The sequence below is a fragment of the Lagenorhynchus albirostris genome, chromosome 16 (assembly GCF_949774975.1).
Source record: "Lagenorhynchus albirostris chromosome 16, mLagAlb1.1, whole genome shotgun sequence".
NCBI classification, from domain to species: domain Eukaryota; kingdom Metazoa; phylum Chordata; class Mammalia; order Artiodactyla; family Delphinidae; genus Lagenorhynchus; species Lagenorhynchus albirostris.
Window position 1 is genome coordinate 39,146,182 of NC_083110.1, and position 17,193 is coordinate 39,163,374.

A 17,193-nucleotide genomic window follows, 5' to 3' on the forward strand; every position below is an offset into this window, starting at 1 on the left:
CTTAGGAGACTGAAAGAAGGCCACTGTTGCTAGACTGTAGTGGGAGAGGGTGGTACAAAATGGGGTTGGACAGATAAATAGGGGTCAAACCACATAGGGCCTCTTAGGCTGTGTAGGATGAGCATCTTGAGGAATAATTTAGATACAGTATAATTCACTCATTGTAAGTACACCCTCAGTGAGGTTAGTGAATTTAGAGTTGTGCATCCATTTGATTGCCCCCAGAAGTTCCCTCGTGCATGTTTGCAGTTGATGCCTATTCCTGCCCTAACCCACTGATCTGCTTTCTGTCCCTATGAATTTGCCTTTTCAAGAAACATCATGAAAATAGAATCATACAGTTTGTAGTCTTTTGTGTCTGACTCCTTTCACTTTACATAAGGTTTTTGAAGTTGATCCATATTGTAACATTTATCATTGTTTTGTTCTTTTTAATTGCTAAGTAGTATTCCATTGTGTGGAGATGCCACATTTTGTCTATATATTGATGGACATTTGGAACGTTTCCAGTTTTTGGCTGTTATGAATAATGCTACTGTGAACATTCATATACAATACATCCACAGAGGACATATGTCTTTATGTCTCTTGAGTCAGTTCCCAGGAGTGGAATTGCTGGGTTGTATGATAAGTTTATGCTTGACTTACTAAGAAACTGCCAAACTGTTTTCCAAGGTTTCCATACCACTTCACATTCTCAAGGGCAGTATATGAGGGCTCCAGTTTCTCTACATCCTATAGTTGATATTGACTGTCTTTTTGATTATAGCTCTTCTAGGGGGGATATAGTATTATCTCATTGTGGTTTTAATTTGCAGATCATTTCATGAGCTTACTAGCTATTCATTTATCCTCTCTGGTGAAATGGCTATTAAAAACTTTTGCCCATCTTTTTTTTTTTTTTTTTTTTGCGGTTTGCGGGCCTCTCACTGTTGTGGCCTCTCCCGTTGTGGAGCACAGGCTCCGGACGTGCAGGCTCAGCGGCCATGGCTCACGGGCCCAGCCGCTCCGCGGCATGTGGGATCTTCCCGGACCGGGGCACAAACCCGCGTCCCCTGTATCGGCAGGCGGACTCTGAACCACTGCGCCACCAGGGAAGCCCTTGCCCATCTTTAAATTGGGTTGTCTTCTTGAGTTGTAGGAGTTCTTTAGATATTATGGATACAAGTCTTTTATCAGACAGATGATTGTCACATTTTTTTCCCCAGTCCATCTTTTCAGTTTTCTTAATGGTGCCTTTTAAAAGCACAAAAGTCTTAAATTTGATCAAGTCTGATTTATCAGTATTTTCTTTTTGAGTAAAAATGCGCAAAGGTGGTCACTGAAGCCAAAGATGTGGATTAGATAACTCAGGAAAAGGGAACACAGAATGAGAAGAGGAGAGGGTAAACTGGAGCTTTGAGGAATCCTAATATTTACTGTTGTGCGAATGAGTAAATATTTCAAGTCAAATTACATGGGCCCAGAAAATGTCCTTTAGGCTTAACAGCCATGGAGCGTGCTGTTAACCTTACTATACTGAAGCCAGATTGCAATGAGATGAAACGTGCGTGGGAGGTAAAGAAATGTTGAAGGTGAGTGTAGAAGAGCTTGAGGGTATGGAAGAAGAGCTCTGTCTTGCTCTAGAAAAGCAGGATAGATGCGGTTATCCCAGGAGTTGAATGATGAATCAAATGAAGTTTTCTCTGATTCTTTTTCCTCTTTAAAATTTTCGATGAGAGAGGGAATTTCCTTATTCAGCACCTAAATAGTGACCCAGGTATAATGCTACATTTGGAAAATATGTGGTATAGGTATTGCTCCATTTAAGGTCACATGAGTTCCCTGCCTGTTTTCTCTTTATACTTTCAGTCCATTTATTTCTTCTGAATATTTTCAAAATGAAAAAAGTAATAAATGCACATAGCTTTTTGAAAAGTGAAATGGAGGCCCAAACTCTCTCATCTAAAATTCTTAGGTCAGAAATATTTTAGACTTCAGAAATTTTCAGATTTTAGAAAGGTAGTCTATATATAGTATTTATTAGTGAGTACTCTTCTTGGGGTAATACCTGTAAAACACATTCATATTTCTTCATTGAAGCATAATATTTATACTGAGTTGCATAAGTAGAGACTATAAATAGCTTCCTGTCAGTTCAGGTCAGGTTTTGGCCCCCAGAGAGTTTATATAAGATTAGATCTTTTTTTTTTTTTTTGGTACACGGGCCTCCCACTGCTGTGGCCTCTCCCCTTGCGGAGTGCAGTCTCAGCGGCCCTGGCTCACAGACCTAGCCGCTCCGCAGCATGTGGGATCTTCCTGGACCGGGGCAAGAACCCGTGTCCCCTGCATTGGCAGGCGGACTCCCAACCACTGCGCCACCAGGGAAGCCCTAAGATTAGCTCTTAATGTTAAATGTAAGTAAAGAAAAGTTAGGGTTTTGTTTTGCTTTGTTTTGGTATTTTTCTGAATTTTAGAACTGTGGGTAGGAGATGGTAGTACCCAAAGTCCTGTAATGAAAACCAGTAGTCCTTTGCTCCACTCCTTCACAGCCCTTGTCCTGTTCCACAGAGGCAGCTAAGTATATGCCATATTTGTATCTTCTGATTGTTGCCTCCATGTTTTCAGATAATATGCAAATATTATTAGACATTACATTAGACTTACAAATATTAGACATTATTTCTTGACTTCCTTTTATACCCCATCTCTCTTCTCTCCATCCTTCAGATTTGGTTATGTCACAAAGTTGTTTCCACGAAGTTGTTTATATCGTTAAAATGTTTACACCATTATCAGTATTGAAATATTGTTCATTTTAGATACAAATGATTATATTTTCTTTCTACTATAGTTTTGTTGTTGTTACTTTATGTTTTTACTTGTATGATCATTATTATACTTATCCTTAATTCTTCTAAGGTGTCCATGATATTATCTGTCACTCCATCTTCCCTGTTGAGACTTCTTGTGTTCTGGAGACCTGCCCCTGGAAGTGTTCCATATGTCTGCTCCACTTTGTACCAGTAGTCTTTAGGCCTGCTGTGCAGGTACAATCCTGGAACTTGCACTTTGTGCCTCTCCTAAGTTATAATGATGGTTTTGTGTATTCTGTGTTTTTCTCTTCCTTGATTTAGTCCTTTATTTTGATAGAGTACATCTTCCAAGAATTTCCTTTAGAAGGGTGCATGGGAAATTAATTTTCTGGCTGTACATCTAAGAGGATGTTGATTGACTTGTTTAAAAGGATTTTTTTAAACTTTAGAAAGTTATCTTTATCTCCCCTACGTTTTTTTCTTTTTGTATGTATGTGTTTATGTATGTATGTATGTGTTACTATACTTTTTTCATTTGGAGCTCTTCTCCTAAGTTTGATCAGTAAATGAGAAAGGCCAAGAACAGTTTGTGGAATGGGGGAGCAGAGGTTGGATTGCATTGAACTGAGTTGTGGAAGCAAGAAAGTGAAGAGCATTGTAGATATAATTTAGAAAGTTTGGTTATAGAGGGAAAGAGAATAGGAGCATTGAAAAAATTTTTACTTTTTTTTAACATCTTTATTGGAGTATAATTGCTTTACATTGTTGTGTTAGTTGCTGCTGTATAACAAAATGAATCAGTTATATGTGTACGTGTATCCGCATATCTCCTCCCTCTTGCGTCTTGCACCCACCCTCCCTATCCCACCCCTCTAGGTGGTCAAAAAGCACCCAGCTGATCTCCCTGTGCTATGTGGCTGCTTCCCACTAGCTATCTATTTTACAATTAGTAGTGTATATATGTCAGTGCTACTCTCTCGCTTCGTCCCAGCTTACCCATCCCCCTACCCGTGTCCTCAAGTCCATTCCCTATGTCTGCGTCTTTATTCCTGTCCTGCCCCTAGGTTCTTCAGAGCCATTTTTTGTTTCTAGATTCTATAGCTATGTGTTAGCATATGGTATTTGTTTTTTTCTTTCTGACTTACTTCACTCTGTACGACAGACTCTAGGTCCATCCACCTCACTACAAATAACTCAATTTCGTTTCTTTTTATGGCTGAGTAATATTCCATTGTATACATGTGCCACCTCTTCTTTATCCATTCATCTGTCGTTGGGCATTTAGGTTGGTTCCATGTCCTGGCTATTGTAAATAGTGCTGCAATGAACACTGTGGTACATGACTCTTTTTGAATTATGGTTTTCTCAGGGTATATGCCCAGTGGTGGTATTGCTGGGTCTTATGGTAGTTCTATTTTTATTTTTTAAGGAACCTCCATACTGTTCTCCATAGTGGCTGTATCAATTTACATTCTCACCAACAGTGCAAGAGGGTTCCCTTTTCTCCACACCTTCTCCAGCATTTATTGTTTGTAGATTTTTTGATGGTGGCCATTCTGACTGGTGAGAGGTGATACCTCATTGTCGTTTTGTTTGCATTTCTCTAATGATTAGTGATGTTGAGCATCCTTTCATGTGTTTGTTGGCAATCTGTATATCTCCATTGGAGAAATGTCTATTCAGGTCTTCTGCCCATTTTTGGATTGGGTTGTTTGTTTTTTTGATATTGAGCTGCATGAGATGCTTGTATATTTTGGAGATTAATCCTTTGTCAGTTGCCTCATTTGCAAATATTTTCTCCCATTCTGAGGGTTGTAATCACGACAGTATGGTACTGGCACAAAAACAGAAAGATAGATCAATGGAACAGGATAGAAAGCCCAGAGGTAAACCCACGCACATATGGTCACCTTAGCTCTGATAAAGGAGGCAAGAATATGCAGTAAAAACAGCCTCTTCAATAAGTGGTGCTGGGAAAACTGGACAGCTACATGTAAAAGAATGAAATTAGAACACTCCCTAACACCATACACAAAAATAAACTCAAAATGGATTAAAGACCTAAATGTAAGGCCAGACACTATAAAACTCTTAGAGGAAAACATAGGCAGGACACTGTGTGACATAAATCACAGCAAGATCCTTTTTGACTCACCTCCTAGAGAAATGGAAATAAAAACAAAAATAAACAAATGGGACCTAATGAAACTTAAAAGCTTTTGCATAGCAGAGGAAACCATAAACAAGATGAAAAGACAACCCTCAGAATGGGAGAAAATATTTGCAAACAAAGCAACTGACAAAGGATTAATCTCCAAAATGTACAAGCAGCTCATGCAGCTCAATATAAAAAAAACAAATAACCCAATCCAAAAATGGGCAGAAGACCTAAATAGACATTTCTCCAGAGAAGATATACAGATTGCCAACAAACACATGAAAGGATGTTCAACATCACTAATCATTAGAGAAATGCAAATCAAAATTTACTTTTGTTTTTAAATATGGGAGAACCATAATGGACGTTGAAATTCTGTATCAGTGTGAACTTTTATAATTTTTTATAGCAACTAGTGACATAGACTACTTATGCTATGCATTTTCTTGGAAAACTGTTTCTATTCCTTTGTTGATGTGGAGGAGCCTTTAGAAAGGATGGGATGAAAATATGGGGTAGGAGGGTGGCTGATAGAGTGAGGCCCCTGAATTGTCAGGTGAGGAGGATGGCAAAGAGCCCAGGTACACTCCCAGGGCTGAGGCCGCCTCTTCCTTTGAACTGCATAATACAATTTATTTAATACATGAAAGGGTTGGGGGCAGTGGACAAGTTTGTATGATTGGTGATAGGAAATTGAGGGACTTTTATAATAAATATCATGTAAACAGCAAAAGTGCCTGATCTCATGGTCAGATCCACAGGGGCTTCCTTCACACAGGAAATCTGTTGTTAAGAGAGAACAGTCTATTCTCCTCTGCTGGAAAGAAGGCTTTTTCACTTTTGGAACAAGAGGTTTCTTTTATAACCATCATTAGAAGAAAAAAACCATTTGCTAATAGCCCATGTTTATTATTATTTTCTGAGTTTTGTGAAGGATGATGGTTCTCGATACAGATATGTTTTTGCCATAGCAACAGGGACAGACATACACTGGAAAAAAGCAGTGTAAACAACAGATAGTCTTCTTAACGCTGGGCAGATGCTCAGATTTATTGACCGTGGTCAAGTACTAACCTCCCCTTATCTGCCATGTTATAACGCTATATTCCTAGCACTGCATGTTCTTATCCTCCATTTCTATGGATGTGTAAAGGCCATCCCATTGCAGTTGCATTTTGTGGGAAGTATGCAAACTGGAAGTAGTGTGACATGGAAATAATTAATAAGGCTTACTATGCATAAAATATGAAATAATGAAGTCTCCAAAATCAGTCACTTTGGAATGAAAGTCAGATGTAATAAAACACCATGAAGAAAGGCAAACTATTCCCATGATACAGTATGCTGTTTTTTAAGGAAAAGCACTCTGCAAAAATATTAGAGGAATTCCTGAAAAAAATTTAAAAGGAGCATAAAACAAACACTATAGTGGTTGAAAACATCAGCGTCCTGAGAATGCATCCTCCTACTTTATTCCTGTAGGAAAATTAAGCTTGATTTCTGTGAGGTCTTCAGAAATGTATTCCTCACAGAAAATGAGCCCTTTTATGGTTGTACATGTATTCATTAATAACTTTCTGACTGTTAACCAACCTATGTGGAATGACTTGAGCTTTTAACTTTAACTCTTTAAAAATATATATTTAAACTATAAAAGTGTTGTTACTAAAAGTTTAGGAAATAGAGAAATGCAAAGTCATTTGTATTGCCACATCATTAACCTGCTGTTAACATTTTTTATGAATCTCTCTCCTAGTATCTCACTATGTATTAAATAATGGCAGTGGTAATATGCTTATTTTGCTTTCTGATTTAAATAGAATGCCTCTAAGAGTTTTGCTCTGTGAGTATAATGTTAAGTTTTGGTTGAGATAGGTTTTTTTTTTAATATGATAGTTAGGGATTTTCCTTTGCTTTTTCCTAAAAGGTTTTAAAATCCTGTATTGGTGTTAGGTTTTATCATTTGATTATAGCACCTAATGACATAAATGCTTGATTCTGCAGGTTTTTCTTGGAAACCAGATTCTATTCCTGTGTATTCAGGTGTCACAGTATGCTGGTGACTCCCAGTGTGCACTGTGTACATATGTTGGGTTTCCCACCGGCATATCAAGCTCAGTGTGCCCATGGCCAACCCCTCCTGCATCTCGCAGTCCTCTCTGCATTCCGGTCTTGTGAATGCTAGAAACCAGAGGACGGTTTATATCCCTCACCAGATTATGTCAGTCCTCCTTTTCAAGTGGTCTCTCTTCTCCCTCCAAGTTCACTGTTCTAGGTCTGGCCTTGGGCATTCAGTGCTGTGTATTACAGCTGGTCTCCTCACTTGTACTGCTTTTTTTCTTTTTGTGTCTGCTAGCTGCTGTTCGTAGGCTTCTCATTTCCTATGTGGAATGTTCTTCTGATAAAAACAAGCTTAACTTAAAGTTGTTTATTTAGAGTGCCAGCCAGGATACTGCAATTCAACAGCTCACAATGGGGAGGAGGAGGGCTCTGCTGGAGCCTGGTACCCTGTGTGCAAGGATGCAGGGAGGCATGCAGACCCAGGGTGGCCGTCTCTCAGGGGGGGCTGCCACTGGCATCTTGTGTCTTCTCCTGGCTGCCTCTTTGTCGTCTGTATTTGTCCCAAGCATTGTTGGAATGGGCAGAATCCTTTGCTTATCTTGACCATCTGGAAAGCACATAGAACAGCTTGATTGTTAAGCTACTGGGATGGTCTTCTGGATAGGGCTTTCCTACCTCTCCCCTTAGAGGGATAGCATTGTCAGCCTTGTATCCCCTCTAGCAGAGTCATGCTGCTAGAGGTCCTAAGTAAATGTCAGAAAGGATTTGAGGTCCCAGTTGTATATATCTTGTGTCAGACTGAGGTAGAGAAGGACAGAAAATAGTACTGGAAAGACAAAGCCAACAAACTGGCCTTTGTGAAGCAGTGAGAGGCATCATTGCAGATGCTTGAAAAAGCAGGCTGGAAAATGTGCTGATGCTAAGAACCCTGATATTTGTGTACATGGACATAATCTTATTTGGCTTCACAATAACCCTGTGAACTGAGTAGAGATTATTACCTTTCTGTTTCACAGATGAAGAAACAGAGCCTTTGAAATTCATCAGTTTGCCCAACATCACATAGTTAGTATTTAATAGAGTCATGACTTGAACTTAGGTTTCTGATTGCCAATTTTATGTACTTCATGTTACCTTTCTCAAAACTGGAAGAATGATAGGCTAACAGTGGCCAATCTCCATGTCATCAGGTAAATTACATTAGGGATAGCACAAAGGAGAAATAAAAATTTACCTATCTTAATCCATATTAATTATTTTTATATTTTAAAAACAGCTTTATTGAGATATAATTCACATCCATTACAATCCACTCATTAAAGGGTACAATTCTATGGCTTTTAGTATACTTAAGAGTTATGTAGCCATCACCATTATAAATTTTAGAATATATTCATTGCCCTAAAAAGAAACCCTTTTAGCTATCACTGCCCCCCTCCCCCCAATCCCCACCCCAGCCCTTGGCAATCACTAATCAACTTTTTGTCTCTATAGATTTATCTACTCTGGACATTTCACACAAAATCATACAATATGTGGTCCTTCTTTCATTTTCTGTTTTCAGGTTTTATCTATGTTGTAGCATGTACCCGTATTTCATTTCTTTTCAGCAAAGTTTCTGCTGAAAAATCAGCTGATAGTCTTATGAGGGTTCCCTTGTACATAACTAGTTATTTTTCTCTTGCTGCTTTTAAGATTCTCTCTTTAACTTTCGACATTTTAATTATAATCTGTCTTGGTGTGGATCTCTTGGGTTCATCTTGTTTGGGACACTCTTTGCTTTGTGGACCTGAATGTCTGTTTCCTTCCCCAGGTTAGGGAAGTTTTTAGTCATTATTTCCTCAAATATGTTTTCTGTCCCTTTTCTTCTGGGACCCATATAATGTGGATGTTAGAGCATTTGCTGTTGTCCTACAGGTCCCTTAAACTATCCTCATTTTAAAAAATTCTTTTTTTCTTTTTGCAGTTCTGTTTGGAGATTTCCACTACCGTGTCCTCCAGGTCACTTATCTGTTCTTCTGTATCACTTAGCCTGCTGTTGTTGATTCCCACTAGTGTGTTTTTCAGTTCAGTTGTTGTATTCTTCAGCTCTGTGAGTCCTGTTTGGAACTTTCTTATATTTTCTATCTCTTTGTGGAATTTCTCACTGTCTTCCTCCCTTGTTCTCCCAAGTTCAGTGAGCATTTTATGACCATTACATACTTTCAAAGTATCTCCATTGCATTAAAGTTTTTTTTCTGGGGTTTTATCTCGTTCCTTCATTTAGAATGTGTTCCTCCATTTCCTCATTTTGCTTGACTCTCTGTGTTTCTGTGTATCATGTGAAGCAGCTCTCTTACCCTGTCTTGAAGGGATGGCCCTATGTGGGAAATGAACCTTATTGTTTAACCTTGCCCTGGTTCTTCGTTGTCTCTTGAACTCTCTTTCCACTTGTTTCAGTCTGTGGGGTCCAGAAACACAGTCCTCCTGTCAGCCTGGGCCTGGCGCTCAGTGGATGTCCCCTGTGCAGGCTGTGAATGCCTGTGGCTTTGGTGGGGTTGTGCGAGTGGAATGGAGGTGTGTGGCTGCTCAAGAGCTGCATCTCTTGGTGCTGTGGCTCGAGCAGGGCTGTTCACACACTGCTTTTAGCAGGTTAGAATGAGAGGGCAAAAATGGTGTCTGCCAGTGCCAGCAAGGTAGAGGGAGCCTGTAAAGATGCCATCTGTCAGCATTCCATCCCTGGAGAGCCCCAGCAGACTTCTGCCCCTTTGGCAGTTGCTGTAAGATTACTAAGTGAATTTCCCTCACAGATGGTCTAAGCTCTTTACAAACTGCTGCTCTTTGTGCGGGGTCCTGGGGCAAATGGTTCTTTACACATACTATTTAAGAGCAGAGTCTTCATTCCCTGCCATCCTGAGTTACTCCTGAACATAAGCGCTGTTGGTTTTCAAAGCCAGACGTTTTGGGGGCTCTTCTCTCTGTTGCAAGACCCAAAGGTTGTGGTGCCTGGTGTGGGTATAAACCCCTTACTCCTCGGGGAGAAGCTCCGTTTATTTGTTTGTCTATTGCTTGATTTGTTGATTGATTTTATTAAGATTTCTTTCAATTGTGGGTCACCATATTGGGAGTGGGGTTTTTGGTGAGAGCATGCCTTTCCTACCTGTCTCGACGAGGCCCTTGTATCCTTTGTTGTGGAGCAGGTGTTTTGGCAGTTCTCAGGTTCTTTTCAGAAGGATTTGTTCCCTGTGTAGCTGTATATTTGTTGTGTCTGTGGGAGGAGGTGAGTTCAGGATCTTCCTATGCCACCATCTTAAACCCAGTTTTCTTACCATTCCTTTGTAGTAAGTTTTTAAATCAGGAAGTGTGAGTTCTCCAACTTTGTTCATTTTCAAGATTGTTTTGGGTGTTCTGGGTCCATATGAATTTTAGGATCAGCTTCTCCAATTTCTGCAAAGAAGTCAGAAGGTTTTTGATAGGGATTCTTTTATCTGTAGATCAATTTGGGTAGAATTGCCATCTTAACAGTAGTAAGGCTTCTGATCCATGAACATGTTATATTCATTTCCATACTCTTAAACAACCAGTTTTGTCAGTCCAGTTCTTCTAGATATGGATGTTCATATTAAGTGTGTTGTATTTTGCAAAGTAGCATTAGTGGAATTGAAGTCCTCCTGACTGGATTGTCAGGCATAGTGCAGAAGTTTAACTATTGCTCTTAATTAAACATGACTTGAATTGATAGAAAATGATACTTGGAAATAATGTGAAGAAACTAGTATGAGTAATACCTGCTTTATGATTTTCATATGAACCTTCACATACAAAGTGGTATGGTTTGTTTTGTAGTTTGGTTTTTTAAATTATCATTTTTATCCTAAATATGTCTGACATAGGAGAGGGATTGCTTCAGGCACTTTCAGGTCTAGTACCTGGAGATAGGGGTGCATATCAGAAGAGTAGCTTACATAGCTGTAATGAGGGAGGTCCTTCAAAACTTTGCGATAAAATTTAAAACCCTCTCACATTTGTGTTTCTATGGCATAAATAGTCTTTTCCAGGCTTGTCATGGTCAAGTACCAATGATGTAATGATGATTGTACCAGAAGCACCAAAGGCAGCTATTGGCATGCTATGTGGTGGGGCTCTAGGCATGGTTAGTTTGACTAAGTATTCTAAGAGGCCCCATGGAGTTTGTCATCTCTGACAGAGGACTTTAATGCATTAGTGATGAAAAACGGCTCACTACTGGCTTGTGATCTTCCAGAGAGTGTAAGACAATGCAGCACTAAGTGAGTGCCTCTTGTCTTATTTAAACACATATATTCAGACCATTTGTTTGGGTACAGTGTTCCATCTTGTGTCAGCCTCATCAAAGGCTTGAAATAGAATAGGTGATATATAATATCTATACATTAATATTTTATTTATTATTGGATATAATGTCTAGATACTAATATTACCTACTCTTGTTTTCCTGTTTTATTACTTATGAATGATCACCCAACTATTATAAAACTAGACTTTTTAAAAACAGGATATTCTTTTAGCTTATTTTCTCCTGTGTGTTGATCCTTTCCGGTTTCTTGTTCCTCCCTGTTGCTTGTTGATCAGAGTCCTGTGGAAGAAATTGGTTTTATGAGTCCTGTTGCTCTTCAGTTTGGTTAGTAACACTGTCAGAGGTGGGATCAGCCACACAAACACCTATCTTTGGTCCAGAGCACAGTTAGGGGAGAGGTGGAACAAATGGCTGCTCGACAGATGTGTACTTAGGGTTGTGAGGCCCTGTTGTTCACCCTCCTTGTCTACTGCCCCACCTCCAATACATGCTTAATAAATGAAAATCCCCAAATTAGAGCTTCATTCTTTTGGATTAAGGCTTCCATCCTGTGTTAAAATTCAAACAGCATGAACTGTTACCTTGTTAAACAGTATGGATAGTTTGGGTAATTTATAATTTAATTGGTTTTGTATACAGAGTTTGATAGATTTCAGTGGGGGCAGAGAGATAGAGAACACACAATTCAATTACTAGGTACTTTAGAGGAATGTAGGAGAAAACCAGAAAAAAAGCAAGGGCTGCCTGGAATCATGAATATAGCTTATTCAGACACTATTATTTTACCTAAGGGCAGCCTTTTATGGCCCCAGGAATGTCTGTGATGACCCTCATCTTCCTTGGAATATTCTTAGAGCAGGGTTAGGAAACTCCAGGCCCGTGGGCCAAATCTAGTCTGCCACCTGTTTTTGTAAGTGAAGTTTTATTGGAACATAACCATTCTTATTCGTTTACAAACTCATTGTGCCTACTTTCTTGTTACATTGGCAAAATTGAGTAGTTGTAACAAATATGGCCCACAATGTATAAAATATTCTGGCTCTTTACGGGAAAAGTTTGCCAATAAACTTGTCTAGAGAGTCTAGACTTTTAGAAGGTTAAGCATGGATCATAGATATCTTAAACTTACTTCAGACTTCTTTAACTTTTAATATTACCATTATGTGGACTCAAGGGCAGTGATCTTAAGGAAGGATCACTACTTATATCAGGATGAATGCTTGTTCAAAAAAAAATGTGTAACTTCAAAAATATTTGTAAAATAAAGGATGACACTGCTATGTTTAAAACCTAAGTAGCCATTGGAAAATTAATATCTGATTATACATGTACCTGTTACACCAGCCTCTTTCAGGTGCTCCCATCTTATTACATGAGAAAAATGTTACAGTTCCCGCCATAGGCATTCATCTTCTATCATTTCTGAAGATGAAGTATTTATGTTAGACATTGTAACTTATTTAATTAAATATGAATATAAATATAAAATGCTAATCTCACTGTTGGAAATTTTTAAAGTGTTTTAGCTCAGTTACGTCTTGTCTTCCTTTCTCTCTCTCAGCTTGAAGTCCATGGCCCAAAATGACTCTACCACTGGAGACTTTCTTCCGTAAAGAGGAAGACCACACAGGAGGTTGGGATGAGCATGCCACTGCATCAGATCTCTGCCATTCCATCCCAGGATGCCACCTCTGCTAGAGTCTACAGAAGTAAAACCAAAGAAAAGGAGAGGGAAGAGCAGGTATTGGGGACATACCTTTCTTAGTTTCATTATTTTTGTTCTTTTCATTAAATACAGTCTAGAATAAGCTCTGACGATCAAGTTTTCTCTAATAATAAATTTAAAAAGCACATGGTGTGAACAGTTTTGCTCAGAAGTTGTCTTTTTGTAGGTTTCTAGGTTTTCAGATTTTGCAATCAACTTATTCTGCCATGATTATATCATGACTTATTTATCTTCATTGGTTAAATATTTCTGCTAAATCACTGAGAAAAAGTTCTTTGGATTCTCAGAATATGATGCAAAGGATGAATTTATTTGAGCAAAAACATATGCCTGCTGCAAGGTTGTCATAGTTAACATCAGAGTCTACCTCTGCTCTCATATGGCTTTTGATTGGGCCTGACAATTAAATATGCATTAGAATCTAATAAGGTCAGTGGTGGAGGAAGTTCAGGACCACCTAATCCCAGCCCAAGGCACCAGGAATGGCTTCCTTGAAAAAATGACATTTACATGGAGACCCCGAACCTGGAATTAGCTAGGAGAAAGAGTGTTCCTGGGACATGCTGAAAGGCCAGAGGTTAGAGCAAGGTGGATTTGAAGATACTAAAATAGAATAACTGGAATATAAAGGTTGAATGGGTAGTGGAAAGATAGGAGGTTGGAAAAGTTATAGGAGTTACCTTAAGGAGTTTCGATTACTTTTGCAAAAGAATGAATGATCAGATTTGTGTTTTTAAATCTTTCATCCAGCCTGCAATTTGGAGGATGAATTGAATGGGTGGCAGGGAGACCAGTCAGAGAATTATTTAATAGCCTACTTAGGCCAGGTTTGACAAACTTTTTCTGTAAAAGGCCAGATAATGAATATTTTAGACATTGTGGGTCAGACAGTCACATCTCTTCAACTCTGCCATTGTAGCATGAAAATGGCCAAAGACAATATATAAATGAATGGACATGACTGTGTTCCAATAAAACTTTATTTACAAAAACAGGAGACAAGTCAGATTTCACCTGTAGGCTGTAGTTTGCTGATATTTGGCCTAGGGAAAAGTTGATGGTGACTTTGTCTAGGATAGGCTTAGTGGGGATAGAGATTTACATTATTAATCCAGTGGGCTTGATGATTGAATGTGGGGAGGGACAGGGAGGAATCAGAGATGACCCCTGTCTTCTTGCCTTTACAGTGTGCTTTACAAACATTTGCTCCTTAGTTCTTAGAGCATTCCTATTTTATAGTTAAACTTAATCTTTGCCCAAGACTCTAAAGAATCCTTGTTAAATCAAGAATTGATGTCTTGTGTGAAGTTGACTCATTATAGGTGATGGGACACCATTCTTTCCATTATTACGTATAGAATAAAGAAAGAATCTATCGTATTTCTTAAAGTACATGGACTATAGAAAATGAAAAGGTGCCAGGTAAATTGAAAAGGTCTCTGTATTCTTAAACTGTATTCTTAGTTTGTGGAGTTTTTTTTCATTGCTTGTATTGTCAGTCTGCACCCTTTCCATTTTCTGAGCTCTTAGAAGTGTGGCCAGCATTGTCTCACTAGGAGTAGTGGTGGGGTAGATGGTTTCAGAATGTCATATTTTCAGTATTTTAGTTTTTTTCAACATGCTGGGGACGGGAAAATATCCCTAAATATCTTTCCCATGTTCTATCAATTTTCATTTGTTAGTCTTCATTTAAGTTTCAGTTAAATTAATAGTCTTTTCTTATAATCCTTCTTAGCCCAAATGGATTTTTAAATACCACAAGTAGAACATTTCCTTGGTCTAGGGTGCTTGCCTGTATTAAGTTGAGGCTGTGAGTTCCTTATTCATTGTAGTGTCGAGTTTGGTTATCAGATGGTGGGAATTTCTTGGTATATATATGAGGAAGCTATACATATTTGTTTGGAATAGATACAGGAAGATGTCCAACATTTTAGCAAGGAAGAGAGATCTCTTTTGTTCTAAAACTCTGTTACAGATTTGTTGTAGGTGGGTATTCAGTAAATACTTATTGAATGATATGATCTATTTGATGCCATTTTTAAGGTTTAAATAAGTAGCATTAACCAGCTGTTTCATGGGATTGGGATTTTGATTGGTATTGGGAAGAAGAACCATCCTGCCCCACCTTCATAGGGGGAATAGTTTGAATACACGATGGCAAGTGTGACAGTTCTGGGAATCATTGTGCCAAGGTGAGGTGGCAGGTAGTGGAAGAGCCACTGAGACAGGAGCTTGGAGAGCCCCCAGAAGAGCTTTGGCAGCAGCTGGCACAGCCTCTGAAAAATGATTTTGTAGGTTTCTAGAGTCTGAAATGTGGTATCAGGATGGGTTTGGAAAGTAAATTTTTGTCCAGTGAAGGCTTTTTTCCTTTATCCAGTTTCCCAGGTGCAGTGAGTTCAAAACAAAATCCTTTGGTACAATTTCTGATCCTCTTGTGCTTGGGAGAGGAGGAGAGGAGGGAAAGAGAAGCTATGCAAAGGCACCCCTTCCTTCCATCCCATCATCCACTGTTCTCAGAACCTGAAAGCTGGCAACCTGAGACAGTCCATTACATCAATAACAATTTTATTCCTTCTGAATCTTGTGAGAAGAGAGGAACATCGCAGTTTACACAGAATCAAATAATGTAACTGTTAACGGGGACACAGTTTTACCTGTTTATCAGATGTGAGATTCTCTCCGTAGCACCCATTGCCCAAGCCCGTATCTACAAGTCTAAGAGTTAATGACTTTTACACAGTAGTCAGTACACTTGATGAATAAATGAATGAGTTCAGTTTTAATGATATGGGGACTGCCGTGGAGGTGAGAGGAATGTTTTGCAATCCATAAAAGGATTTCTTCTGCTGTTGCTTATGAACTGGGTAAATGTTTCTTGAATATTTTTTTTTTTAGCGTTTTATAAGTATTGCTCCATTGCCGTTACACTCTGGTCTGCATTTAGAAACCTGATGTTGTGGTTGTTTGCATTCTTTCAAAAGAAACATATTTTTTATAGCTTTTTGCAGAATACTTTCTTCTTATAGTGTGAGGAGTTATTTGGTTAAGTCTTGCTGTTCTTGATGGCTTTCTTTGGTTCTTGTGGGGGATTTTTGAGCCTTTAAATCTTTCAATTCTGAAACCTTTTCTTCTACCTTTAATCATGAACTCTAAACTCTGATTCTCTCAAGGATTGCTGCTACAGGTTAAATTTCCATATTCTCTTGGCTATTGTGTATTCTCAGATTCATTCCTCTTAGTTCTGTACTGTGGTCCTTTGGAATTGACCTTTTCCAAATTGCCCTATTTTGCTGACTCAGCACTGCTGATTTTTGCTTCTTTCTCTGTCCAAGAAGGTTCTTAATTGATCTGTTGCTATCTGATTGCATTTTGATTAATTTCTTATCTGGATTTATTCTGTTTTGTGGTTTGATACATCTCTTTACGTTTTTTGAGATGTTTTTATTATGTTTTAGTTTGTTTTTAAATAGGTTTATTATGGAATAATTGACATACAGTAAACAATACATATGTAAAGTATACACTTTGATAAGTTGTGAAATATATATATACACATGAAACTATCTCCACAATCAAGATTGTGAACATATCCATCACTCCCAAAAGTTTCCTCATGTCCCTTGTAATCCCTCCCTCCCACCCCTTTCCAACCCTTTCCTCAGGGAATCATTGCTCTGTTTTCTTTCACTATAGATTGGTTTGCATTTTCTAGAGTTTTATAAAGATGGATGTACATATATTATGTACTCTTTTTTGTCTCGCTTTTTTCATAGCTTAGTTCTTTTGCAATTCATCCACATTGTGTGTATCAATAGTTTGTTCCTTTTCTTGCTGAGTAGTACCCATTGTATGGACCTACACAATTTGTTTATCCATTCTCGTGTTGATGGACATTTGGATTGTTTACAGTTTTTGGCTGTTACAGACAAGGTTGCTGTGTTCACACAACAACAAGCCCTTGTATGGACATATATTTCCTTTCCCTTGGGTAAATACCTAGGAGTGGGACCATATGTTCAGCTTTTTAAGATAGAAACTGCCAAACTGTTTTCCAAAGTGATTCTGTTTTACATTCCTACCAGGAGTATGAGGGTTCCAATTCTTCTAGATCTCCACCAACCCTTGGTATGGGCAGTCT

The 17,193-nt window shown here is 38.6% G+C and overlaps 1 protein-coding gene across 11 annotated transcripts in view; it reads left to right on the forward strand.

Moving 5' to 3' along the window:
* Nucleotides 1-17,193, forward strand: part of MARCHF8 (membrane associated ring-CH-type finger 8) — a 111,728-nt gene that overhangs the window by 36,526 nt on the left and 58,009 nt on the right. For 10 of the 11 annotated variants that reach the window (XM_060126012.1, XM_060126008.1, XM_060126018.1 and 7 more), the window contains one exon: nt 12,891-13,070. In XM_060126012.1, the coding sequence (XP_059981995.1) occupies nt 12,969-13,070 (102 nt within the window). In that variant the 5' untranslated portion in view covers nt 12,891-12,968. Of the gene's footprint in view, nt 1-12,855; nt 13,071-17,193 lie in introns of all 11 variants that reach the window. The other variant, XM_060126011.1, reaches the window with a different exon arrangement.